The 27,589-nt window shown below is 51.5% G+C and overlaps 2 protein-coding genes across 3 annotated transcripts in view; one reads left to right on the forward strand and one right to left on the reverse strand.

Annotated features, from left to right (window-relative positions):
* SLC49A4 (solute carrier family 49 member 4) overlaps nt 1-9,950 on the reverse strand; it is a 42,225-nt gene extending 32,275 nt beyond the window's left edge. Inside the window, exons 1-2 of one of the 2 annotated variants that reach the window (XM_066575327.1) lie at nt 9,601-9,948; nt 1,009-1,102 (exon numbers count right to left, since the gene is read on the reverse strand). In XM_066575327.1, coding sequence (XP_066431424.1) covers nt 1,009-1,102; nt 9,601-9,943 — 437 coding nt within the window. In that variant the 5' untranslated portion in view covers nt 9,944-9,948. Of the gene's footprint in view, nt 1-1,008; nt 1,103-9,600 lie in introns of both variants that reach the window. The other variant, XM_066575328.1, reaches the window with a different exon arrangement.
* An 85-nt stretch (nt 9,951-10,035) lies between these two features.
* HSPBAP1 (HSPB1 associated protein 1) overlaps nt 10,036-27,589 on the forward strand; it is a 51,552-nt gene continuing 33,998 nt past the window's right edge. Inside the window, exons 1-2 of the mRNA XM_066575329.1 lie at nt 10,036-10,164; nt 26,531-26,716. Coding sequence (XP_066431426.1) covers nt 10,152-10,164; nt 26,531-26,716 — 199 coding nt within the window. The 5' untranslated portion in view covers nt 10,036-10,151. The remainder of the gene's footprint in view (nt 10,165-26,530; nt 26,717-27,589) is intronic.

The following is a 27,589-nucleotide window of genomic DNA, read 5'->3' on the forward strand; positions in this document are numbered from 1 at the left end:
ACTGTGTACATACATTACTTATCCTGTACTGCTCCTGAGTTACATCTTGTATTATCCTCCAGAGCTGCACTCGCTATTCTGCTGGTGGAGTCACTGTGTACATACATTACTTATCCTGTACTGCTCCTGAGTTACATCCTGTGTTATACTCCAGAGCTGCACTCACTATTCTGCTGGATGAGTCCCTATGTACATACATTACTTATCCAGTACTGATCCTGAGTTACATCCTGTATTATACTGCAGAGCTGTACTCACTATTCTGCTGGTGGAGTCACTGTGTATATACATTACTTACCCTGTACTGATCCTGAGTTATATCCAGTATTATACTCCAGAGCTGCACTCACTGCTCTGCTCGTGGAGTCAGTGTGTACATACATTACTTATCCTGTACTGATCCTGAGTTACATCCTGTATTATACTCCAGAGCAGCACTCACTATTCTGCTGCTGGAGTCACTGTGTACATACATTACTTATCCTGTACTGATGCTGATTATATCCTGTAGTATACTCCAGAGCTGCACTCACTATTCTGCTGGTGGAGTCACTGTGTACATACATTACAGGATGTTCAGAGTATTTGCTGAACATCTCCACAGGCAGACATGATACGCGCCACATTGCAGTCATACGCCCCCTGGCGGTGTTAAGGCACCTTTAGTTGGAACGATTATGGTTTCGGGAAAAACCACAAAAGAAAAAACGGTCCAATCAGTGATAATAATCATTCGCTTTCCGTTCGGTTTAACCCGCGCTCGTTCAGTCGTTCCGAGTCACTTACACAGCGGTTGTGAAAGACTGAACGCGCCAGTGATGCATCTACCTGTATAAACCTGAACGAGAACGAACGAGCCAACGATGCCGCCAATCGCTCGATCACATGATCATCGGCTCGCCTATAAGGACCCTGAGGACTCCTCTGGGATGTTGCAGATGGCTTTCCCTCCGGCCTCCTTGAGGAGTTTGTGCCTTAGTAAGGGTTTCCTCACACAAAGTAACGTACCTTCTCTTCAGTTCCAGGTCGGCCACGGGGACGCATCGCAGCGCGGCGCCGAGCACCATGACCAGTAATGTGAGGAGGACGGTCACACGGAGACCTGCGGACAGAAGGGAGACCAGTGATGAGATCCGCGACACCGTAACTACAGCCTACAACACTGAAAGGGAGGAGTTACTGGGAGGACGCGGCGCGTTCTACGGTCGCCGAATAACAGGATAGAAACGAGGGACACGTCTCAGAAAACGCTGCCATTCTTCACGGATGAGCAAGACAAGATGACAGCATAGTCCGCTGCGCAGAAGCCACGTGACGGCGGCGGAGTCAGACTTGTAGGCGCAGCGTGTAATTATCCGGTATTTATGACAGCAATCTACATTGAGCGAGTCACACGGCGAAGGGTCATGGAAACCGGGCGTCCATGGGTGCAACCATCGATGCAGACCTGGGTTGTGAAGGATACCGGACGCAACAGAGGAAGGACGACCGTGGAGCCGCTGCCATCTTTGAGTTTTTCCGAGGGGCAGCCATTTACAGCCAGCATCAGAGCGCCCAGGGGTTGTCACCCAGCTTCCCACAGGCTCAGAATGGCATATTTACCCTCTCCAAGGCATGTTGCCTGTAGGGTTGCCAAGTGGGCATAGAGCGCCCGCTGTACAGCCCTTACCGCCCCGGAGGAGCGCAGCGGATTGTTCTCTGCCCGCACCTCTTTAGTAGGTCTGTGAAAGTACAACACATCATCCACTCACCCCAGCTGTAAGTTGGGGATACCTGCGCCCGTGCCACAGGAAACGCTCCCAGTCATGGAAGGCCAAACCACCAGAAGACCCAGAAACAGAAGTCTTCGTCAGATGAACGTTCATCAAGCCTGCTGGATTTGGTGGGACTGTTTGACCATCTAATGTAGATGGGGCAGTGCCAGCCTTAGGTCAGATGGCACCCTGTGCCCCCCATCATATAACTGATAAGACAGTCTGCCTGTATTCTGCTTGTGCAGAAAGTAGCAAGACAGTAGCCTACCCGCACCAGAACAGCTTAGGAAACAGTATACCAGAACCAAGCTCATAAGTACAGCCCCAGAGTCCAGCTCATCATATAAAAAAAGGTACCGCCCCAGAGTCCAGCTCGCCACAAAAAAAAGGTACCGCCCCAGAGTCCAGCTCGCCACAAAAAAAAGGTACCGCCCCAGAGTCCAGCTCGCCACAAAAAAAAGGTACCGCCCCAGAGTCCAGCTCGCCACAAAAAAAAGGTACCGCCCCAGAGTCCAGCTCGCCACAAAAAAAAGGTACCGCCCCAGAGTCCAGCTCGCCACAAAAAAAAGGTACCGCCCCAGAGTCCAGCTCGCCACAAAAAAAAGGTACCGCCCCAGAGTCCAGCTCGCCACAAAAAAAAGGTACCGCCCCAGAGTCCAGCTCGCCACAAAAAAAAGGTACCGCCCCAGAGTCCAGCTCGCCACAAAAAAAAGGTACCGCCCCAGAGTCCAGCTCGCCACAAAAAAAAGGTACCGCCCCAGAGTCCAGCTCGCCACAAAAAAAAGGTACCGCCCCAGAGTCCAGCTCGCCACAAAAAAAAGGTACCGCCCCAGAGTCCAGCTCGCCACAAAAAAAAGGTACCGCCCCAGAGTCCAGCTCGCCACAAAAAAAAGGTACCGCCCCAGAGTCCAGCTCGCCACAAAAAAAAGGTACCGCCCCAGAGTCCAGCTCGCCACAAAAAAAAGGTACCGCCCCAGAGTCCAGCTCGCCACAAAAAAAAGGTACCGCCCCAGAGTCCAGCTCGCCACAAAAAAAAGGTACCGCCCCAGAGTCCAGCTCGCCACATAAAAGGTACCGCCCCAGAGTCCAGCTCACCACATAAAAGGTACCGCCCCAGAGTCCAGCTCACCACATAAAAGGTACCGCCCCAGAGTCCAGCTCACCACATAAAAGGTACCGCCCCAGAGTCCAGCTCACCACATAAAAGGTACCGCCCCAGAGTCCAGCTCATCACATAAAAGGTACAGCCCCAGAGTCCAGCTTGTGCACCCCACACAGGTCACACATAGCCAAGGTCGGCCAAGTATATGGGGGTGTTTTGACTCAAAAGGTAGGGCAATTGGATTTCAACATGTCTGATCCTTCTGTTCTCACGGAAGGTAAGCCACCGCCATTAGAGGAGTTTGGAGGGCAGAGAGCAGCAACAGCGCACAAGCCAAGCAAGCATGGGTATAGCAGGGTTGGAAGGAACATCCTAAGCTTATGGCCACCTTGAAGGGGTTGATCAGTTACCGCCTTTCAATGGGGCGACCTGTACTGAAATAATAAACTGAACTATCCTCACCCTCCACCACTGCCGTGATCCAGTGCCACCGCCCGCAGATGATGCGACAAATCAGGTGACCGCTGCAGCGCCACATTCCTGAGCTGCTGGCATCCTAGCGCTCAGGACACAAGCGCCGCTGCCAGGATCCAATCGGTGATGCTGCAGCGGTCACCGATTTCCAGTGACATCACCTGTTACAACAGACAGCAGGACCCACAAGGGGCAGCAGAGGGGTCAGTATAACTCAGATTATTCTTCTACTACAAGGGGCCCTACTGAAGTGGGGTGTCCGGTAACCAGAACGCCCTTTTCTGAGGATGACATGTGACTGGTGCTGGATTACGGGACGATGAAGTAGGTTGGAAAATGATGAAATACACTTGAACCTGCATAATATATTAGACTGTAAGCTCCGGGGGTCAGGGAGATCTTAGGATACAGAACTGATGGTAACGCTGATATACAGCCCCCCCACCCGTATCCTGCGTCTTACAGTTCAGCCCACCACATATAGATTTTACGTCTGCTCAGGAATTACTGTATTGATCCACATTCTGCTACTGATCCGTACATTCGCCTTCGCTCCATCTGCAACATATCAGTCATGGCCGCACTAGTCCTGGATGCCGACGGGCCGGTTAGACCATATGATGTACCCTACATTGAACGGCCCCTTTATTAGACCCCCATCTAGTAACGCTTCCGACCGCCTTCCTTTGGCCTTCAGATCCCCAGTAGTTCATCGTGGTGATAAAACGGTTCTGCAGGAATATCGGCCCCTGCGGACAGGAAGCTTCTGGTAGTTGCTGCAAATTAGTTGGAGATGCTGACAGTTCTGACCAGGAAGGGTCAGCGATTCATGCTGCTTGCGCCAAATTCTGGCCTCCCATCAGCACAGGCAACAGAAATCTGGATCCATCTGACAGGTGATGTTTTTCCGCTGCTCAGTGATACAAGTTTTGCGCTCTTTTGCCCGCTGGAGTCTCGCCATTCTGCTTCTATTAGACACAATGCCGCTGAAACTTGTCATCTGCTGTTAGAGCCCATCCGTGCCGAGTTGTGCGTTTGGAAACGTTAGTTGGAGCGCCAGCGTGGTCTTCGGCTGACCCTGACTGTGCAGCGCCTGTTAGAACGATTCCTGACATCCTCCTCCGACCCCTTTCAGTGACACGCTGTTTCCATCTACAAGATTCCCTTTTGTTGAAGGTTTTTCCTGGATCACGCCATTCTCTCCACATCGTTAAGTGAGAAAACCCCATGCGGTTGGCGGTGAGGCCCCGGCTGGTCTGGTGCCATGGCCCGGCCTCGTTGAAAGTCGCTCAGGTCGCTGGATTCTCCCATCTAATGTGGATTCACACTGAAACTGCTCTGCGCAAAACTTGTCACGTGATTTTATGTCGCACTTCGGGGTCACGGGGAGAATGTCCATACAGGGGGCGCCAATCGTGAGAGGGCCGGGGCTCTAATACAGGGGCCGCTCAGTGTGTACTAAACCTGGCACTGAGGGATTAGTGATGGGCTATCGGCCACTGGACCGCTCACGGTGTCAGATGTCCTCACCCGTGTAAACATCCGTGTAAACATCCGTGAGAATGAAGTCTATGGAGCAACCTGTGACGTCACGCAGGCACGAGGCGCGCAGCAGCTGATACCTGTCAATCAGGCCTGACCAACGAGCTGCCGGAGAGATTGTTGACAGCTCAAAAATCACAAAGTCACAACAACAAGTGTCAAAGTGCAGAAACAACCGAGGTCACGATTTCCAGACATGTCGGAGTGCGATCCCCGATGATGAGGCCTGCGGGTCTCGGCGGCGGGTCTCGCGTCGTGGCGGCCGGCGAGTACGGGTCTCGGCGGCGGGTCTCGCGTCGTAGCGGCCGGCGAGTACGGGTCTCGGCGGCGGGTCTCGCGTCGTAGCGGCCGGCGAGTACGGGTCTCGGCGGCGGGTCCCGCGTCGTAGCGGCCGGCGAGTACGGGTCTCGGCGGCGGGTCCCGCGCTTCTGGCTGACTTGTTATTCTCGTCTGAGGTGTTTAGAGCAGCGACATTCCGGATGACAAGTCCCATTAGTGGCGGCGTGGGTGACAGCTCTCACAGCCGGCAGATCCCGGGATGTCATCCCAGCAACATGTTGTCAGAAGTGCAGGAGGATAGCGAGCGCTAATTATCTCACCGGCGCAGACGCTCCGAACATGACGGGAGACGAGAAATAAATTTATATCTGCAAACGAGCAATTATAAAGATGATCACGTGACAAGACAGCGGCAGCGATGCTTAAAGGGGAAGTCACGAAGGGGGGCATCCGGGGATACAGGGGTCTACATGTTACCCACATGGTGGGGGATGATCTGCTGATCGGAGGGGGTCACTGGGACTGCCATAGATCCTGGGAACGGGGGTCCCATGTCCCCTCTTCTCCTCGATGAGAACTGACAACGCCCCCCACAGGACATTGAAAGGAGTGACGGTAAAGCAAGTGTGCTGCTGATCCACTTCTTTTCAAATGAGACTGCTGGAGACCGCCACGAGGCTAGCGCTCGTCAGCTCCATTCAAAGTAACTACACCTTCAGAAATACGCTTTAGACGTGTCAGAAGTACTAGTCAGTGGGGGTCCCGCTGCCGAGACCCCGCTGATCGCCAGAATAAAAGCAGTTTCTCCTCTGCTGTCTTTGCTGGTTTTCCGTGAGGCCGCCGTCAGCTGCCAGAAGTAGACGAAACCCAGCAAAGATAGCCAAAGGGGCACAGTGCTCAGGTGAATGCTGCAGCCCCCTCATTCTAGCCATCAGCGGGGGTCTCAGCAGCAGCAGGACCCCCACTGATACATCTGACAGGTCTCCATGATATGTCAAAAGTTATCTGAAAGTCTAGATACTTTCTAAGGAAGTGCTGACTGTCCCGGGGGGCGCTCCACTGTGGGGGGGAGATGGCAGTGATGAGGAGAGGGGAATACAGGACCCCATTCTCGGGATCGGCGGGGGTCAGTGAGCCCCCACGGATCAGCAAGTTACCCCGTCCTGTAGTTCTGCTACAAGCCCTTCCAGAAGTCTTCTGGTCTCCTGTGCATTGTGGAGGCTCAGAAGACTCTTCTAGAACTTAACGATTTCCTACCCAGGTAGGTCGTCAAAAGTTAATTGACGGGAACCCATGAGTTGAGATCTCCAGTGATCACCTGACCCGCTGTCAGTGCGGCGGGGCTAGACAGTCATAGGGCAGCGCTTCCCAACACCTCACGACCCCCAACAGGTCATGTTTTCAGGATTTCCCCAGTATTGCACAGGTGATGTGATTATCCTCAGCGCCTCACATCGCCACTGGGGGTCTTACTGCAGAATATCCTGAAGACCTGACCTGTTGGGGGTCTTGAGGACTGGAGTCGGGGACACTGTGAAGGGTTCGGGGATGGAAGAGCCATAGTTGGCTTCACTTCCAATAAAAGCCACCTGAGCTGAAGTGGCTATAAGACTTCCTATCCTGGCCCCTACGGACGACGTGCAGTCCCGATAGACTAACAGCGGGTCATGTGACCACCGGGGGTCTTGGGCGGCGGGATTCCAGCGATTAAATATTGAGGACAGAAAACCACTTTAACGTCGGGGGGGGGGGCTGCGGTAGTCAAGTGTCCCATTGGCCACGGTGTAGATATACTCAGCACTGCGCGGCTCACAGCGGTGGACTCTTTCACAACCAGAAGAGACGGTTTTGTTCGCACTATTACAGCGCACGTCCAAAAGAGAAGGATCAGCGGTGAGCGCAGCGCCGGGGAGCCGCAGGATGCAGGACACCCGCCTGGGCCCCCGGCAGTTGCCCAACGCGCCCGTGGACGTGAACAGAGGGCCGCACCGCGCAGGTGGAGGGGTCTCACCGTGACTTGTGCTGATGTCAGCGAGGGGGCGGGGCATATAATCTGATGACACAATGACTCGGCCGCTCACCGCCATGACCTGACACAGCACATTTACATACAAGGTGCCAAATCATGGCAATTTTTAAAGGGGAAGGTCATCAGTAGCTGATTTATGGGGGTCCTCGTGCCGCGGTCACTAGATGGGTGCAGGAAGCACTCCGGGTTGGTATTGCAGCTCTTGTTGAATTTAAAGGGGTTGCCCAGGTCTACAGTTTTGTTTTTGTTTTTTTTTTATTTAAAGCTCAGTACTTACCTCTCTTCTCTGCCCGGAAGCAGCGAAGCAGCGTCAGTAAGTCCCCCGCTGTCTTGAAGTTATGTGACTGCTGCAGCCAATTAGAAGCCACAGCGTCATCTCCTGGCATCAGAGTTCAATATCCTAAGGGCCATATTGCCAGGAGTTCAGGGCGGGAGGTTGTGGCCTCTGATTGGCCACAGCGATCACCTGACTATCAGCCAGCGCCGACAGCAGGAGACTCACCGCCGCTGCTGCCGTCTCCAGGAAGAGAGAGAAGTATCAATTATTTTATAGCATCACAGCCATAAATATTATAATTATATGTTCGGACAACCACTTTAACCCCTTCACGCCGCGGACCATTTTGGCCATAAGCACTAAACTATTTTTAGAGGATTTTCATCTCCGCTTTTCACAAGTGAGAACTTTTTTTTTATTCCTCCCCCCACCCCCCCCCCTGCCGCATGAGGGTCGGAGAAGATTTTGTGGGTACCATTTTTGGGTACATATGATACATTTCTTCTGCCGGTCGTTACAGATACGACAATAGAACATTTATTTTTTTATTTAGTCTTTATGTTTTTCAACTTTTTCACAATAAAAACCCTTTTTTTGGAAATATATATTTTTTTTTTACATCGCTGCATTCAAAGCCCTATAACTTTTCCCCCCGTGGGCGGAGCTCCGTGAGGACGTGTGTTTTTTTTTTTTGCGTAATGAGTTGTAGTTTTTATTTGTACCATATTGGGGTACATACAGCTTTTTTGATCACTTTTTATGTATCTTTTTGGGAATACTACATTGTGCCAACCCCCCCCCCCCCCCCCCCACAAGATAAATACAGTGACCAATTTACTGTACCGGTCATTACAGATACCAAACATGGGCCTGTTCAACATTTTTTTGGGGGTAAAAATGCGCAAAAAAAGGCTTCTTCTGCTTTTTGTTTACATTATTTAATGTCCCAGCGGGGACTCGAACGAGCGAAGCTCTGAGGGCCAGGATAACGCAGTATCACTCACAATAGCGATCACAGGCCCGGATTCTGGTATCTGGCGTCCGGGTAACCATAGTAACCCATCGGCCCCTCTGTTAACACTTTAGAGGCCGCAATCTACGTTGGTCTCACATATGAGATGTTAACAGCGGGGATCGGTGTCCTCACTTCTCCACAGGACGGCGTTGATTACGTCCTGGCAGGGTGGCACTTAGTGCAACAGGACGTAAACATACATGGCATTAAGGGGTTAATGGGAGCCGCGCCTGCAATGCCAACCACTGTGGTGACAGGTGACAGCAGCATCGGGAATTGGCTGGCACGGGTGCCGAGATACAACGCGCTGCGATATTTATGACATAATACGTACGAGCGGCAGCGCTGGAACCGAGGCGTAATCCGCTGTCACCACGTGTTTGTGAGGAGCCCAAGAGCGCGGCGCCGACTCATCCGGTATACCGGGGCTCATTCTCAAGCATACTGGGGGTCAGTATCGTCACTTACCCCGATACGCTCAACCCCCGGGTACCACCCCTGTGACATCACTCACCCCGATACACTCTACCCCCCCCCCCCTCCGATACCACCCCTGTGACATCACTCACCTTGGTACACTTGGATCTCTCCTCCGATACAGTAAGGGACCCCCGATGCTTCCCGAAACCCCTTCTGCCCACCTCTGGTACACTCAGGGGTGCCCCGATACCACCCCTGTGACATCACTTACCTCAGTACACCCCGCTCACTGAATATACTCAGCCTCCCGGTACCACCCCTGTGACATCACTCACCCCGATACGCTCTAACCCCCCCTCCGATACCACCCCTGTGACATCACTCACCCCAATACACTCTAACCCCCCCCCCTCCGATACCACCCCTGTGACATCACTCACCTTGGTACACTTGGATCTCTCCTCCGATACAGTATGGGACCCACGATGCTTCCCGAAACCCCTTCTGCCCACCTCTGGTACACTCAGGGGTGCCCTGATACCACCCCTGTGACATCACTCACCTCAGTACACCCCGCTCACTGAATATACTCAGCCTCCCGGTACCACCCCTGTGACCCTGGTACACCCAGCCCTCTGGTACTACCCCAGTGATGTCACTCACACCGGTACACCTGACCCCCGGTACCACCCCTGTGACGTCACTCACCCCGGGTGTCCATCAGCCACATGAAGAGGAAGCAGGGCAGGAAGCCGATCGGCCCCCACAGCACCAGCAGCGCGATGTCCAGCCCCGAGAAGCCGTAGGCCGCCCGCGCCGAGTTCTGGATGGGCCCCCAGCTGTTCCACACCAGACCCTGCATGAAGCTGAGGAGGGAGAAGAGCAGCAGCACCAGCCAGCGCCGTCCGAACACCCGCGGGGCCCGGGGACCCCCCAGCAGCGGCTGCCGCTCCTCCTGCCGGCTCCACTCCAGCCCCATGGCCGGACCTCCCCGACTACTGCCCGGCCACACAGCGGAAACGGCCGTCACACGGTCAAAACATCCGGTCATGAGACAGAGCCCCGCCCCCCATGACATCACCACAAGGCCCCGCCCACATACCAACTTCTCTGGGTGTCTATTATTATAATCCGTCATTACGTCATATCAGTAACCGGTAAAATGGCCGCCACCAGCACAGGCGACACATTGCAGAGCGGCGCACTGATGACGTTGTCACTCCTGCGCCGGAGCCGCGCTGAGGAAGGATCACGCAGTGATGGAAGCGGCAGGTAACGGGGGCATATTAACTTTTTCTTCCCCACTTCTGCCCTAATCAGCGATTCCAGCAACCTAATTGGTTGTTTAGTGAATCAGTCAACCCAAACAACCAATCAGGTTGCTGGAATTGTGAATCAGCCAATCCAAGCAGCCAATCAGGTTGCTGGAATTGCTGATTGGGGCGCTCCGCAGAGGAGTGCAAGCTGTCATGTCGCCTGCAGGGGGCGCTACTAATAGTTATCTGTAATGTCAGAGGAACTTCAGTACATAATAAAAAAGCTCTGGGATTGAGAAAACGCTGAAGATCTCTGCATCCTGTCAGGGAATGGAAACAATTGTCCACATCCAGACAGGCTCTTTATATTAGGAACCTGCAGAACTTTCCGTTGGATGAGTCCCCTGTTATGTTGTGTCAGGAGGACGAGGGTCTGGCCGTAGAGACCCCCCACTTGTCTGGGGATTAGTGGGATGGGCTGTATACATGATAGCTCAGTACAGAGAGCTGTCCGTGCGTGTGATCACCGCCGCCTCCTGGATGCCATCGCCTCAGTGGCAGGACCAGAGACCCTGCTCTCCATGTAGGTGGGGGTCTCAGCTGTTTGGGCTCATTCCCATTTGTGTTACGGATTTTCGTTTGATTCCTGTCTGGCTGTTCTGTTTTTTAAATAGAAATAAGCGTTTTTATTTACCCTATTTTATGAGTTAAAAATTTTTTTAAAAAACTACTTTCCGTTTGATTCCATTTTTTTTCTTTACCTTTTTTTAGCGGTACAATTAGCGCAACTGACCGCGCTATGCGTTCTGTTGGGGCTTGCGAGAGCGTACGCGCCGCACGTATTGTGGGTTTTTTTTCTTCCTCGCATGCAATACTTTTAGCGACGCTGATTATATACGTGAAAAATACATGTAATATGCGAGGCACATTCGCCCGTGTCGCGAGCCCTTAAAAAAAACCAAACGGAATCCTAGCGCAACGCTAACAAACAGGAAGCATTCCATTTTATTATGTGTTGAAATCAATGGGGGGAAAAACGGAAACGCTAATTTCAGTTTTGTGTTCCATTTCTCTGCTCCAAAAACAGAACAGCGAAACAGAAATGTTTCCCGCAGATGTGAGCGAGCGCTCGGACGCTTATGGCGCGCACCGCAGGCTTCATATAAATGTCTGAGTGTTCGTTCAGCGTTTTGATTTACATTCCGAGCGGATCCGTTATAGCGAAAATGAAATTCAAAGTGATGCGAATGGAAACCGTAAATTCCATTTTTTGTTTACGGATCCAGTCGATGATTCATTATAAAAAGCTTGGACAATCCTGCGCAAATCAAAGGGCTTTTTTCCGATTTGAAGATCGTTAACGGAGAAAAACGCGGCGCGATGTGATAATAAAACCACGTCATAAAAGCGCAGGAATAAGACCTGATAACCATCTGTAAACTGCAGCTCTCATACGGCGGCGCGGTGGACGGACGCCGGCGAGATAGTTGGCGACAAAACCTTACTGTACATATTTCATTTGCTTCTCTCCACAAGACGCACGTCTACCGTTCCAGTCACCACGAGGCTGGCGGTCCTGAGATGATACGCAGATCTAACGCCGCCCACAACCCCCCTAACGTCTCTCATCCGGGCCTTCCGCCTGTCATGGCTTCTCCCGCTCCCCCCGGCATTCCCCATCCTGGCTGGAGCGATGCTCTCTTGCTCTGCGTTCCACAGCGCCGCTCTTCAGGTCATCCGGTCTCTGCAGCTGTCCCCTCTGCCCCGCAGTCACTGCGCCGAACTCCCGACCAGTCCTGTTAGTCACGGCCCAGAGTGAGACACCCCCTCCCCCACCCCCACCTCTTCCCGCGTGCCTCGGCCCACACGCTCTTGCACACGGTTGTAGCGGCCGCCATATGGTACAACTTTACACGGGGGCTCCTGACCCCCTCGTCATGCAGGACCCTTTGGGTTTTGCAGCAGAACTTACCGTGGATTCTGTACCGATTCTTTGGGAAGTTCCGTGGCGCGTCGTCATCCCGTTGCTTTCAACATGCATCATCGTCTTTTAGTCCACTCAGGTTTCAAATCTACTTGGAATATAAAGTGACGTCACAGATTCTGCGCCTGGAGCTCCGCCCATAGATTTGCCCATTGGAAATCGCTGAATCCGCAGCCTACTTCCGCATGGCGGCGGCGGAAATCTGCATCTCGGCTTCGGATTTTTGCTCTAGCTTATACTGGCGGAATCCACATGGAAAAATGTGCATCGCATTCCGCCATCTAATCGTACCGCACTCCAGACCTTTATCACTGGGCTTCTGGCCCCACTGGTCACTCATGGGGCTCCTCCCCGGACCCTATAATCTTGGGACCCCTCTTGGAATGTGCCAGGAGCCCTTGGAACGTAGAAGGGGTGCTACTGTACATGCCGCACAGTCCACAATATGGCAACCACTCTTATACAGACCCCTCCTACTTTGGTTTGTCACCAGCGACTGGTCAGCTATGTTACTGAAGGTGGAGCTTTTCATAGACGCACTGCCTCGTCATCTGGGGGGCTTCATTCCCAGAGTGGTACACGGTGAGCTCCTCTGCTATCTTACATGAGCGGTCCGTCACTACGTATCACAGACGTTTTTGCACGCATCATACACAGTACCGACCTCCCATGTCAGCAGGAGCCGCGCAAAATATGTGCGCAAAAAAAAATAATCTCAGCACGTTTTCTCTTGGCGCATATACACACATGTGGATTGGTGGCACGTAGCAAGTGCGCGTGTCAACTGACTGTGTCCGTGTGAGCTTGGCCCCGCTGTCATCAGGACCCTAGTGACTCCTGTGCACAATGCTGGACTCCAGACTGATACATGTTACCTGCACCGATACATCATAGCAACTATCAGCTCAGGAGGGAGGTTACATTGTAGCACAGTCGTCGCTGGCGTTTCCCTCCCGTTGATGATCCCAGTTTTGAGTGTAGCTGCAGGTTCTGACTTTACAGAGTCCTAGAGACTCCCAGATTGGCATAGGAGCTGCGTACACATAACGGTGGGAGATGTTTATGAAAAATTTCTTAATTTTCTTACTTTGTATACAAATATTGGGTGTGGAGGAGGCATCTATGTTTGCGCCCCTCTTCGTGTTGGCTGGGACACCCCCCATTCTCCTCAGGTGTAATAACTCACCCTCCCCCATCACTCTCTTGGCTCCGTAGAATTGGGCAGCTACGTACATGCTATATATTATGGTGTCTGTATACGGTTCTCGGTGATTCACGAGACAGGTGGAACAGCGAAGTGTTAATCAAATATGAGAGGTAACGGAGATTTTATTCCCAGCGAGCCAGGCTGCGAGTCATTAGCCGCAAGCGGGAGAACACAGCGCCGCTCAAAGCCGTAAGTTGTCACATTGAAATAATTTAATAGGCACTTTATAATAAGCAGCTGTTGTGATACGACTTTGGAACGACGTGTGAAATATTGCTGACAGTGGATAACGCCAAACACTTCTGAGTGACAAGTCTGACGAGTGAGGGATAATTAGGAAGAACTAAGAACTGTGTTATACTCCAGAGCTGCACTCACTATTCTGCTGGTGGAGTTACTATGTGCATATGCTCATTGTCAAAAACAATCGTGCCCCTAGATGAGTTGTTGTTTTGTTGCAAAACTCGTCCTGCGGTTCCATCTCAGACAGATCTGTAAATGATGAGAGTTGTGGTGATTAGATGAACGGTCTTGTCACCGGAGACCCTAATAGTGGTTCCCCCCTTGGCTTATAAGAGGCTCTCGGAGGCTCCTTGTGTGTAGTGACCTCTTCTTCCGCTTGTAGAGCTTGTTGGCCACTAGATGCCTCTACGACGCAGAGAAGAGATTTCACCCCGTTACCAGAGTCTGAGAGGGGCGCATTATTGGGAGGTGAGAAGCTGGATGGTCGTATCCATGAATTGTCCCCCACCGGCCGTTCTGTCCAGACTGTTAGGAGGTGTTGGGACCAGTGGATGTGTGAGGGCACACAAGGTGACCGGGCTCAGGACGCCCCCTACAGGCCACCAGTAGAGAGGATCATCTGACCAGACTGTAAGGAGGTGTTGGGACCAGTGGATGTGTGAGGGCACACAAGGTGACCGGGCTCAGGACCCCCGACAGACCACCAGTAGAGAGGAGCGTCTGACCAGACTGTTAGGGGATGTTGGGACCGGTGGATGTGTGAGGGCACACAAGGTGACCGGGCTCAGGACCCCCCCACAGACCACCAGTAGAGAGGAGCGTCTGACCTGACTGTTAGGAGGTGTTTGGACCAATGGATGGGGCACACAAGGTGACCGGACTCAAGACCGGACAGACCACCAGTAGAGAGGAGTGTCTGACCAGACTGTTAGGAGGTGTTGGGACCAGTGGATGGGTGAGGGCACACAAGGTGACCGGGCTCAGGACGCCCCCTAGAGACCACCAGTAGAGAGGAGCGTCTGACCAGACTGGTAGGGGATGTTGGGACCGGTGGATGTGTGAGGGCACACAAGGTGACCGGGCTCAGGACCCCCCCACAGACCACCAGTAGAGAGGAGCGTCTGACCTGACTGTTAGGAGGTGTTGGGACCAATGGATGGGGCACACAAGGTGACCGGGCTCAAGACCCAACAGACCACCAGTAGAGAGGAGTGTCTGACCAGACTGTTAGGAGGTGCTGAGACCAGTGGATGGGTGAGGGCACACAAGGTGACCGGGCTCAGGACGCCCCCTACAGACCACCAGTAGAGAGGAGCATCTGATCGCCCAACAAGCGCCAGCAGCTACAACTGTTCTATTGTCCGCCTGTTACAGTACTAGTAGGGTGTACAGGTACGCATGGCGCGGAACTCCCTGACCCTCACCCACGTCACGTCAATGTCCCTTCCCAGAGATAGCCCCAAAGGTGGACAGGTCCAGGCCGCCAACATTGACCCTACGCTGTCTAGTGGCAGGACAGGAAGGAACCGCCGTACCTATGCAGATGACAACTTACTAGTACCGACAGGCTAGGCCGATGGAATAAACCAACATGACAGGAAAACCACTGAACACTGGCAGGTACGTGACGTAAAATTGAATCTTGAGAAGAAAATCACCCACCTGGCTTGCCGCGCATTGAGATGCTTAGCATTCTCAAGATACACTACGTTCTTGTGATCGGTGAAGACTGTCACCTGGTGTCGAGCCCCCTCCAGAAGATGACGCCATTCCTAAAATGCCCATTTTATTGCCAACAGTTCCCTGTTCCCAACATCGTAGTTATGCTCGGCGCTACTGAATTTACGAGAAAAGAAGGCACACGGGCAATACCGTGAATGGACCCCCAATTCCTGGGAGAGGACTGCACCCACCCCAACCTCTGAAGCGCCTACCTCCACGAAAAGGGCTTCTAAAGGGTCCGACTGAGCAAGCACAGGCACGGTGAAAAAAGCCTTCTTAAGTTGCTCAATCGCCTCTGAAGCTTCGGAAGACCACAATGTCATGTCCTCTCCTTTTTTTTCGTGAGGTCAGTCAGCGGTTGTGCAATCACTGAAACATTTCTGATAAATTTTCTGTAAAAGTTGGCAAACCCAAGAAAGCGCTGAAGAGCCTTCAAATTATCTGGTTTAGCCCATTGTGAGATTGCCGCAACCTTATCTGACTCCATGCACACATCAGTCGGAGTAACGATATACCCAAGGAATGACACACATTTGACCCCAAATGCCCACTTCTCCAATTTAACATACAATTGGTACTCCCGTAGCCGCTCTAACACCAAATGGAGATGTCTAACATGCGTGTCCCAATCCAACGAGTACACCAAAATGTCATCCAAATAGACAACCATAAAAACCCCTAGATAATCGTGGAAGACCGTGTTCATTAACCCCTTGAAAAAACACAGGGGCGTTGCATAACCCAAAGGGGATAACCAGACACTCGAAGTGCCCCAACGGGGTGTTGAACGTGGTCTTCCACTCGTCACCAGACTTAATACATATGAGATTATAAGCCCCCCGAAGGTCAAGCTTAGAGAACAAGCGTGCTCCCACCACCTGATTCAACAGATCAGGGATCAGAGGGAGCAAGCACTGATTTTTTTTATGGTGATCTTGTTTAAAGCCCGATAGTCAACACAAGGCCGCAAAGTCCCATCTTTCTTTTCAACAAAAAATAGGCCTGCTCCAGCTGGTGACTTTGATGGTCTGATATGTTCCTTGGCTAAAGCCTCTGAAATATAGGATTTAAGAACATCATGCTCCCAGACAGATTAAATATGGCCCCCTTAGGTATGGGACTATCCGAGACCAGATCAATCCTACAATCCCATTCGCAATGTGGGGGTAATAGCTCAGAAAGCTTCTTAGAGAACACCTCTTAAAAATCCCGTAAATAGTCCAGAATGCTAATAGGATCAGTGGAGCACAATGTAACAGGCACTAGATGATCCTGACATAACACTCCCAAACGAACTAGCTCCAGAGTAGTCCAATCGAACTGAGGATTGTGCGTCCTTAGCCACGGCAATCCCAGAACGATATCCACGGACATCTTCTCCATGACCAGAAATGAAATAACCTCCGAATGTAATGCGCCCACCATGTACCAAAGTTCTGGTGTCCTCCACCGCACTAACCCAGAGGACAGAGGGGGTTGCATTGATGCTGGTAAAGCGGATCCGCAAACCTAACGCAGTAAAACTTGATAACAGTGGTCTTACGAACTGCAAATGGATAAGGTTCGCGGCCGACCCAGAATCAATAAATGCCTGTCCCACCTGTGAAAAGCCTTGTAAGACACACTACAAGGCACCAGTAATTTAGGGAGTACCTGACCTCCTAGATGACCCTCCTGACAGTTACCTAGAAGCTGAAGTTTTCCTGCTGCTTCCGTATCCGCCTTTCCTGGCAGGTCGCGATGCGATGACCAGCCTTGCCGCAGTAGAAACAGAGTTGGTTTGAAACCCGGAACCGCTTCCGTTCTTCAGGACTCAACCGGTCCACTTCCATACCATTAGCTCCAAGGGTTTACAATGTGGTACAGGCTGTAGAAGTTGCCAGAGACTTAGCACCACGTTCTTGACTGTACTCTAGCTTAGCTTCCCTTCTAGACCTGAGTCTACGATCAGCTCTGACTGACAATTCCATAGCCTGAGTCAAGGTGGATGGTGACGGATGGGACAGCAATACTGCGTTAGACAGGCCTACCAAAAATAAATCTTTTAGCGTACCGTCGTTCCATGCAGATTCACCTGAATACTGCCTGAAACTAGAGCAATATTCTTCTGCCAACTGGTGCCCCTGGCGTAAGGGCCAACAACTTACTGACTGCATAACCTGCACGATCGGGCTCATCAAAAATATTTCCGAGCTCCATGAAGAAAAAAAAAAGTCTAGGGACTGCAGACAAGCGGAATCAGCCAGTAAAGAATAGGCCCATGACTGAGGCCCTTTTCGGAGTAGAGACATAACAATCCCCACCCATTGGGGCTCAGACCCAGAGGAACAAGGCCGCAAGCGAAAAAACAACTTACAAGCCTCCCGGGAGACAAAGATTTCTTTCCGGTCCCCCAAGAACACCTCGGGTAATGGGCATTTAGGTTCAGGTTCTGGATCAGCAGGCACAACCAACCACTGCTCATGATGGCTGAGACACCCCGACAGGTCCTGAACCATCCCGGCCAGGTCACTAATCTGACCGGTAATCGTATTGTAGGACTCCATTCACACCGTGAATCCCACCACAAAAAAACGCAGGAAAATATTTTTTGGGCCAGTTATGTTACAGTACTAGTAGTTTGCACAGGTACGCACGGCGCGGAACTCCCTGACCCTCACCCACGCCAATGTCCCTTCCTGAAGGTAGCCCCAAAGGTGGACAGGTCCAGGCCACCAACACTGACCCTACGCTGCCTAGTGGCAGGACAGGAAGGAACCGCCATACCTATGCAGATGACTACTCACTAGTACTGACAGGCTAGGCAGATGGAAAAACCAACATGACAGGAAAACCACAGAACACAGGCAGAGCTGGATTGGGACCAGGTAACTTCTACTGGGGCAGGACAGAGGTGAAGCACACAGAGAACGAAACCAATAACTGGCAACTGCTATCAGCAGCTGTCAGATTATTTTCAGGAGTCCAATCAAGCCGGATGACTGGAGCTCCCAACCAGCCACTATAGCTCACAGAGCGGAGCACACCGGAGCACGGCGCTGACGCTCGCCAACCCGAACGTGGGCGCCACAGCATTCCAGAACGCTGCAGCGCACCGCACCACTGCCACCCATGGTCCCTGACTGGCCTCATGGTAACACCGCCATCCTGGGACAGGGGCACCATCATTACACCCATGTCTGTCGGATCCATTTCCAGGCACTTGGCTGAAGGACATTTGGTCTCACGGCCCCCATTACATGTACGGCCTTTGACACCCACCGTCACCTCCGTTAGTAGTAGTGTCTACTAGTAGTAGAGTCCAATTTGGGCTCTGACAACGGCCGTGTTCGTGTCTGGAGACCTCGTGGTGAGTGCCTCAATCCTGCCTTTGCTGTGGAGCGGCACACTGCCCCCTGCTGGTGTGATGGTCTGGGGGGCCATCGCTTACGACAGTCGCTCCCCCCTAGTAGTGGAACGAGGGACAATGACAGCTCAGCGATATGTTCAGGACATCCTGCAGCCACATGTGTTCCTCTCATGGCGGCTTCCAAGAGGCAGCAGGATAATGCTCGGCCGTGCACATAAGGGGGTCACAGGAAGCCCCCACAACATTGTCACACTTCCGTGGCTGCCTGGTGGCCAGATTAATCACAGAACCTGTATGCCTCCATGCCCCCGTATCACATCATATATCCAAGCTAGAAGCGGCCCAACAGGGTACTAGAGCCTCCATGCCCACCCCTATAACATCTTACATCCAAGCTAGAGGTGGTACAACAGGGTACTAGAGCCTCCATGCGCACCCGTATCACATCTTGTATCCAAGCTAGAGATGGTACAACAGGGTACTAGAGCCTCCATGCCTGCCAATATCACATCTTGTATCAAAGCTAGAGGTGGTATAGCAGGGTACTAGAGCCTTCATGCCCACCCATATCCCATCTTTTATCCAAGCTAGAGGCGGTACAACAGGGTACTAAAGCCTTCATGCGCATCCGTATCACATCTTGGATCCAAGCTAGAGGTGGTACAACAGGGTACCAGAGCCTACCTATAAGGGGTCGGTTCTCTACAATAAATTCTCCTTTTGCTCTGATATTGTAATCATTTATCCCCTTAATGACCGGGCCAAATCTGACGTGTCAAATTAACTGTTGCAGCAGTGCTGGGATCGCTGCCGGGTTGACGGAGTCTGGTGCGGATTTTAGGGTGCATTCAGACGACCGTATATCAGCTGGGTTTTCACGCCGGCCGATATACAGCGTCTCTCTCTGCAGGGGGAGGAGGCTGGAAGAGCCAGGAGCAGTGGTCTGAGCTCCCACCCCCTCTCCGCCTCCTCTCCACCCACTCTGCACTATTTGCAATGAGAGGAGGTGGGATGGGGTTGGGGCTAAGTGGCGGGAAATAGCTCCGCCCCCGTCCTGCCTCTCCTCATTGAAAATCGTGCAGGGGGTGGAAAGGAGGCAGAGCACTGCTCCTGGCTCTTCCAGCCTCCTCCTCCTGCAGAGAGAGACGCCGTATATCGGCCGACGTGAATACACGCCCGATATATGGTCGTCTGAATGCACCCTTAGACATTGTTCTGCACCTTCTAGCTTACTAGGTGTGACGCAATGTACTCACATCTGTGGTGATTAGCTGGGATAGAGAGATAGCTAAGGTGCTGTAAATTGTCATTTGCTCTCTGTCTGAGCTGACAGTTAGTAGCTCCCGTAGACAGCTTGTGTCCTCCTTACTCCAGACGGCTCTGTGTGCTGCAGCTTAGTCTACTAAAGCTAAGTGCTGTGTTTTATTTTGTTTTGTCCTTTATCAGTTTAGCCAAGTAGGGTTACATAGATCCCAGGAACGAGTGCAGTCTGCTTTGGTAGACAGGGCCCTCTCCCTCATTTGCTTACGTATCTAGGGAAAGACTTCCTGTTTTTTTGTCAGTTCGTTTTGGCCACCCCACTGTGGGCAATTATTGTGCACGTCTGCGGTTGCTGGTGCGGCACGCCCCGTGCAGACATAACATTAACATAGAATAACTCCGCAAAGGTTTTGCATATACCAGTATGTTTTTTTGCCACATATTGTACTTCATCTAGATGGTATAAATAGACCAATAGAATTTGTATATTTTCATTAAAAATGCTAAAATTTGGAAAAATTGTTTTGTTTTTTTTTAATATATTTTCAACTACAATATGTCAAATATGGGCAACATACTGTACAAACTTTTAATGACATATATATTTCCACCTGTGTACTTTATTCTGGAAGCAAATTTGAAAAACTTTACCTTTTCTTTTAGCAATTTAGGAGACGTACAAATTTAACATTAATTGTTGAAATTTTGTGCAACACTTTGTTTTCTTACACCAAGCCAAGATTGCAAAGGTTCATAGGTGTCAGAATGATAGATATCCCCACAAATGACCGCATTAAATATCCCCACAAATGACCGCATTTTAAAAAATATACCCCTTGATGCATTCACTGAGGGGGGGGGGGGGGGGGGGCTCAGGAGTATTTTGATCCCGCAGTTTTTTCCAGGGGTCAATGAAATTCAGAGGAGAAAAAATAAAATTTCATATATTTGCAAATATGTCATTTTAAAGACAGGTATATTTTCTTTAACGAAAATGAGGATTTACACCCTAAAATGGATCCCCCTGTTTGTCCCGTGTTCAGAGACCCGTTGTGGCCCTAATCTTATGTCTGGATGCACAATGGGGCCCAAAATGAAAGGAGCAGCCAGTGGCTTTCAAAACAGACATTTTGCTGGACTGTATTTTAGGCCCCATAGCACAGCTGTAGAGACCTTGAACTTCCAAAACGATAAACTTTAACACATTTATCTAGGGGTGTACTGCGTATTTTGATTTTAATGAATTTAAGTGAAGCAGAAGAAAAAAATTATAATTTTCATTTTTTTTTTAACAATTTTGTAATTTAAAAAGTTAAATCCCATGTATGGCTGTGATGGGATTATGACAATGGTCCCTGGTAGTTTCTATGTATAAAGCTGAATTTGGTAGCTTTGCAATAGGTTTAGCGCACCTGCACCCGCCATTTTGTTTGGGGAATTCAGGGTGGGGTTAGGGGAGGTCAGGGGGAGAATATCAGGGAACGTTGCATCTCCCATCACCGTTCTTTTCGGTGAGGGAGATGGAACTTTACACTTTTTAAACTTTTTTTTTCTTCTGTGCGCGAGGTCGCTATTATCACTGATCATACTGACCTCCTACCTGAGGACTGCAGACCGCTGCCCCCTGGTGTTTGCTCTCTGCTCTCCACTTCGGTAGCAGAGAGCAGAGAAATTTCAAATTTCCCAGGCTTCTCCCTGCAATTGCGTTTGCGCACACTATTCTGACAGCCCATGAAGACGGGATGCCAGGAACGAAGATGGCGGTGGGGGACTGCAGCAGGTTCAAGTAAGCTGCTCCAGCCCCCTAAAAGTGATCCGATCTCTGAGGGAACCTGAAACGCCCACCCTTCGTGCTCCGCCATGTACTATCACTCAGTCGCCGATATCGGCGATCGGTTGACTGGGGACTGCGAACCGCAGCCCTCAATGTGTGCTCCAGACTCCCCCCTACCTCCAGTAGTTGAGAGCCTGCAGCTATAACCCCCCCCCCCCAGCCCCGTGGCTTTATTTCAGTGAGGCCGTCAATTGATGGCTGTGTGGAATAAAGCCCAGCTAGTGAGGCCATCAAAAGGCATATCGGCAGTCACAAAGGGGTTAAATGAACATTACAATCACACAGAGAAAGTTTCATTCACTTCCACCAACTTCTAGAGGAGGGATCGGTGCTGACAATGAGAGTACATTATTTAGGACTTTCACATCAGAGCTTAGAGGTTCTGTTTTCCTACTTTGCAGCTCTGGGGTAGAATACAAGATGGGACTGCTCAGCTCTATATATACACTATGCTGATGGAGGTATTGGCCCCCACCAATCCTGTGTGGTCAGGTGATGTGTGAGCATTAGGTATAAAGGAGAGGATCACACATCATATCCAAGAAACCATCAGATGTCACCAGGTGTAGAGCTGACCGGGGTCTGGCGGGGGGATGTCACCAGGTGTAGAGCTGACAGCGGGGTCTGGCGGGGGGATGTCACCAGGTGTAGAGCTGACAGCGGGGTCTGGCGGGGGGATGTCACCAGGTGTAGAGCTGACAGCGGGGTCTGGCGGGGGGATGTCACCAGGTGTAGAGCTGACAGCGGGGTCTGGCGGGGGAATGTCACCAGGTGTAGAGCTGACAGCGGGGTCTGGTGGGGGGATGTCACCAGGTGTAGAGCTGACAGCGGGGTCTGGTGGGGGGATGTCACCAGGTGTAGAGCTGACAACGTGGTCTGGTGGGGGGATGTCACCAGGTGTAGAGCTGACAACGGGGTCTGGCGGTGGGATGTTACCATCAGTAAGGGACTTCATAGCTTCTGGACCTTCCAGAGTCCGCTGTTGGCCATGTTATTGGGGGATGGACACCAGACGGTGTGTGCGGTGCCGCCACGTTCAGGGAGACCTCGTAAACTGACACAACGTGGACAATGAAGCCTTATAGGAGCTGTGAAGGCATTACACACATCGTCTGCCGTCGCTCAGGGGGTCTCACGGGTCATTGGGACATCCATTAGTACCAGAACCCTCCGTAGGGAACGGCATGTGAAGGGTTACCATGGACGAGCGGTGACACACAACATCACAGCAGTGACTGCACAGCAGCGCCTGCGATGGGGCTCGGAGTGTCGGACTGTGAGTGAGTGGAAGCTGAATCACGGTACACCATCTTCCGATCGGACGGTGGCACTTGGGTGTGGCGGTTACCTGGAGGGCTGTTACTACACGACTGCATCGTCCCAGCAGTGAGGTTTGGAGGAGGTTCTGTTATGGTGTTGGGGGGCTTCTGCTGGGAAGGACGAGGACCATTAGTTATAGTGAAGACCACCCTCACCACCAACGGGTACAGAGACATCCGGACAATGTGGCATCCTATACCCTGTGGCAATACTTGGGTACAGCTCTGTGTGTCTACAACATGACCGAGCACCATGTCATACGGCACGCAAGGTTCAGGCTTGTGAGGAGCAGAACGTCTGCAAACTTCATTGCTGCCAAAAGTCCGGATCCCAATCCCATAGAGCGTCTTCAGGACGATCTAGAAAGCCGTATCCGTGCGCCCAACATGCCCATCATCCCCCCATCACTATCTGAGGCTCCTCGAGGAACGGAGGCAAATCCCTCCGGGGAGGGACTGCAGTCATGGAGGCCGAAGGCGGCCAACACCGGGCTGAGAAATGGGAATAACAGCCAATTTCATCCCCTTCTGTGATTCCTGATGCGTCCGGTAGCATGGAGTATAATAGGGTGGGGATGGGCGTTCCCACCGGCGCCCTGCAGACATCCTTCACATTTCTGGCTTTGTGCGTCTCTTCTCATTACGGCGTCTCGCTGTCAGTCATTCGCCGTCTGCCGTGATGTTCTCTCCCTGACATGGCAGCCTGCTGCGGAGCGGACCATATTCGCCGCCTTCCTCTCATCTTGGCAGTCATTAGCATATGTTAATGTCAGATATCGGCTTTATTACGCCTGCTCCTCAGAGCTATATAGATGGGTGGGGGATGGGAAGGTTTATGATGTTGTCGCGGAGTCTCCATCTCGTTCGCCGTAATGACGCCCAGGAGCCCGTTGTCAGAGAAGAGCGTTTTATGGAGCTGTCTCAGCTCAGTCTTTAGTTAATCAGCGGATGTTTTAGCGGGACGCTTCCCCGTGTTCCATCGATCGCCGTCCTCCTGGTTACGGCTGCTAGAAGGCGATAAAGGATTTATCACTTATTTATTGTGACGAGCGCCAATCCAAAATCCGTTAACGTTTAAGCATCTCCTTCTGTAAATCAGCCCCAGTGGTATCCGTATCTCCATCATTATCCGCTACCTCCGAGGGGACCATAAACTCGCGGCGCCTGTATTTTCAGTTAAAGTTTCTTTTGTTCGGTGATTTTCCTGCTGGGACTTTGCAGTAAAAACGACCGTTTATAATTCTGAGGAGAAAATCACAATGACAGCGACAGACACGAATCCGCAGGCCGCCGCCATAATGGAAGCGCCGGGAGCGGGGAGGAGGCGATGACCAAGAGTGAGTTTATTCAGCGACTAGCAGCACCTGTAGATGAGGGTGCGGTCACACCGGGCGGTCTAACTGCGCAGCCATTGCGGCAAAAAAAACCCACATGGTCTTAACAGGTTAGAGCCGCAATGGGGGTGTCATGGCGGCTGGCATCCGGGGTGCCGTCATGTGCATCGGAGACGCTTTGTTATTCTCTTTAATGAATATTGCACTAAGCGCCAAAAACGCATTAAATATCCACATATGTAGTGAAAACAGTGCGATTTTCGTGCACCAAAATTGCGTAGTCGGTGTGAATGTGCCTTTTTAAAACCTTGTGAAGCAGAGACCATTGTGATCCCCGTTTACAGCGTTCTTTAACGCACCCCATCATTGTGAGGAGTGTAAACAAGTGCTAAAACGCATTAAAATAGAGTGGACGGCGCCCGCGTCCTGGTCTGCGAGGCCCCACTGAAATTGATGGGAGCGATGTACCGCTATTAGCACGCTGTTTGAAACGCGACACTAATCACCCTAAAGAGCGAGCTGTGTCAGAGCGGCCTAGGGGCTCGTTCACACGGGCGGATTGTCTGTCCATATGTAGTCCGTAGTTTTCGCAGACTGAATACTGAAAGCACGCGGACCCTTTAGGGCTCATTCACACCGACATATGCAATTTAGGTATTTGAAAAATGCATCGTTTTTACCGCGCCCGAGTGCCCGTCTGAATACATCAATGTCATTCAATGGGTCCGTAAAGATGGCCGAACACGGACAGATACTGTGTGAATGGCGCTAACTTCAGTATTCAGACGTGCTTTTCTTTATGTGGACTGATGTGGCACGTAAAAATGTTAAAAAGAGCGCAGTCAGAAAGGAGTTTTTTTCCCTTTAAATGGAGAAAATTGGCCTCTACCTCCTCTGTATCAACATTGGGGGGTAGCAGGCTGAACTGGAGGGATGTGGGGCTTTTTGGCCTTACACACGGTGCTACTATGTCCTATTTTGGTCCGTATTCACAGACCGACACCGCGCACTGAGGCTAGTTTCACACAAGTGATTGCGATTTTCTTTTTTGCTGCAAGAAAATCGTGGCTAAATTGCGTCTTTGTTTGCGCTGTTTTTGAGCGTCAGCTCTGCTTTTTCTTGAGAATGATATCTCCTCGCTGCTGTCCGCGATAAAGTCAGGATTTTTTTTATCACGAAAGTCAATTGGACTTTCTAATGTTAAAAATGCATCACCTCGCACGAAAATCACAACTTTGTGCATTGCGATGCCATAAAAAGGAGGCTCCATAGGAAAACATGAGAGAGAAAAAAAAAATTGCACATCGCCAAAAGTCAGAGCGTGCTGTGATTTTTTTTTTTCGTGCCTCACAACCTCCCATCAGTGAAAACATCGCTACTGGGAAGGAAACCATTGAAAATCACTGATTCCATAATTCTGCTTTTTTACTCAATTGCGCTATTCCGCTATCCCCCGTCACCCCCTCGAGCACGCTCGGACAAGAATGCAGTTACTCAAGAAGAGTGATGCTCACTCAAGTAACTGACTTATCCGAGCGTGCTCGCTCATCTCTAGAAGGCACCCTAAGGGCTCATGCCCACGGACGGATGGGATACACCCACGGATTTACGCAGCGAGAGTACTGCGGTGGTAAAAAAAAGCCCCCGCTGGTGATCACGGAAAAACGCGGTGGGATAGAACATTCCGCAATTTTTTTTTTCCCGCAGCAGAAATCCACTGCAGAATCATGCGTGTGAGCAGTGACGGGCAGAAAAGCTATTGGGTTCAATAGACCTAATAGCTGCGTTATGCCGCCTTGGGGAACGCGGCAGAAATCCGTCTGTGGGCATTAGCCAGTGGACACACATTAGCATTTGTATTCACTGCAGGGGGGGGGGGGGGGTTGCGCACTGTTTTTCGTGAGTTCTCACCACTTGGGCCGTCTGTTTTTTTTGTTCTTGACGTGAAAAGCGGGTGCAGCGCGGTCTTCAAAAACGCAGTGAAAACGGTGCATTTTTCACAGACTAAAACTGCCTCTGCCGGTGTGAATAAGGCTTCGGAGGAAGCGGCTGCTGACGGAGGTGACTGCGATCATATTGACGCTCGGCTCTTGATGTGCTTCGTCTACTGACGCTGATATTGTTCTGCAGCTGCCATTACAAAGCCGTTCACGCCGCAGGAGGCCAGAGACCGGATCCTCGGTGCCACCCGTCCAGCGGTTTTCCTGGGTATGACTGACGACTGGCCGGCATCTCGCTGGACCCTCGCCCACCTGAGTGATGCTCTACAGGAACGGACGCTGAGATTCAGAATCGGAACGAGAAACGTGAACGCAGGTAACGGACCAGCAGCGGTATCTGCCCACATCCAGAGCTGCATTCATAGTGCTGCTGGCTGCTACTTACAGTCGGCCATCACTGTCCCAACAGACATGCCTGGCTCAGACTGACAGATGTTCTTCTTTGGGCTAGCTTATTGCATTTAGTGTAACAACTACATCTCCCAGAGTGCAACGCAGCAGAAAATGTTATCCATGAAAGCGCTACTAATTCAGCAGCAGGGAAATATGAAGACCTATGGAGGAACTACCTGGAAACAGAGGATTTTGAGTGCAGCTCTGGATGTGACTGGAGTTGCTAATGTTATGTGCAGATTTAAAGGGCACCTGTCACCATAGTTTCACCTAGTAACCCCCTGTACCACATACCTCCAACACACGGCCCACCACCTCCTGTTATGGGGCCCGCCAGCTGTGCAGCAACCTAACAGGCATTACACTCACCTTGCAGCCCCAGTCCAATGGCCGCAGTGCAGTCAGTGACTGTTGACTTCTATCCCCCCCACCTTCCTGCCCCCAAGGTGCCTGCGTGCGCTGTCCTGTATGCAGCACAGACACCAGGGGAGAGGTCAGCGGTCACAGACTCGGCAACAGCTGCCACCACCAGACTGGAGCTGCAGGCTGGGTGAGTAAAATGCCTGTTGGGATGCTGCCCGGCCCGAGGCCAATAAGGGGGTCTTTAAAACACTGAGGCCACTATGGGGGGGTAGGGGCACTATTACTACTGCAGCCACTGTGGAGGTCACTATCACAATAGGGGGACCCTATTACTACTAGGGCCACTATGGGGATCACTATTACTGGCTTTACTGTGGGGGGTAACTATTACTACTGGAGCCACTATGAGGGGCGCTATTACTACTGTGGCCAC

The sequence above is a fragment of the Eleutherodactylus coqui genome, chromosome 8 (genome assembly GCF_035609145.1).
Source record: "Eleutherodactylus coqui strain aEleCoq1 chromosome 8, aEleCoq1.hap1, whole genome shotgun sequence".
In the NCBI taxonomy this organism is placed as follows: Eukaryota; Metazoa; Chordata; class Amphibia; order Anura; family Eleutherodactylidae; genus Eleutherodactylus; species Eleutherodactylus coqui.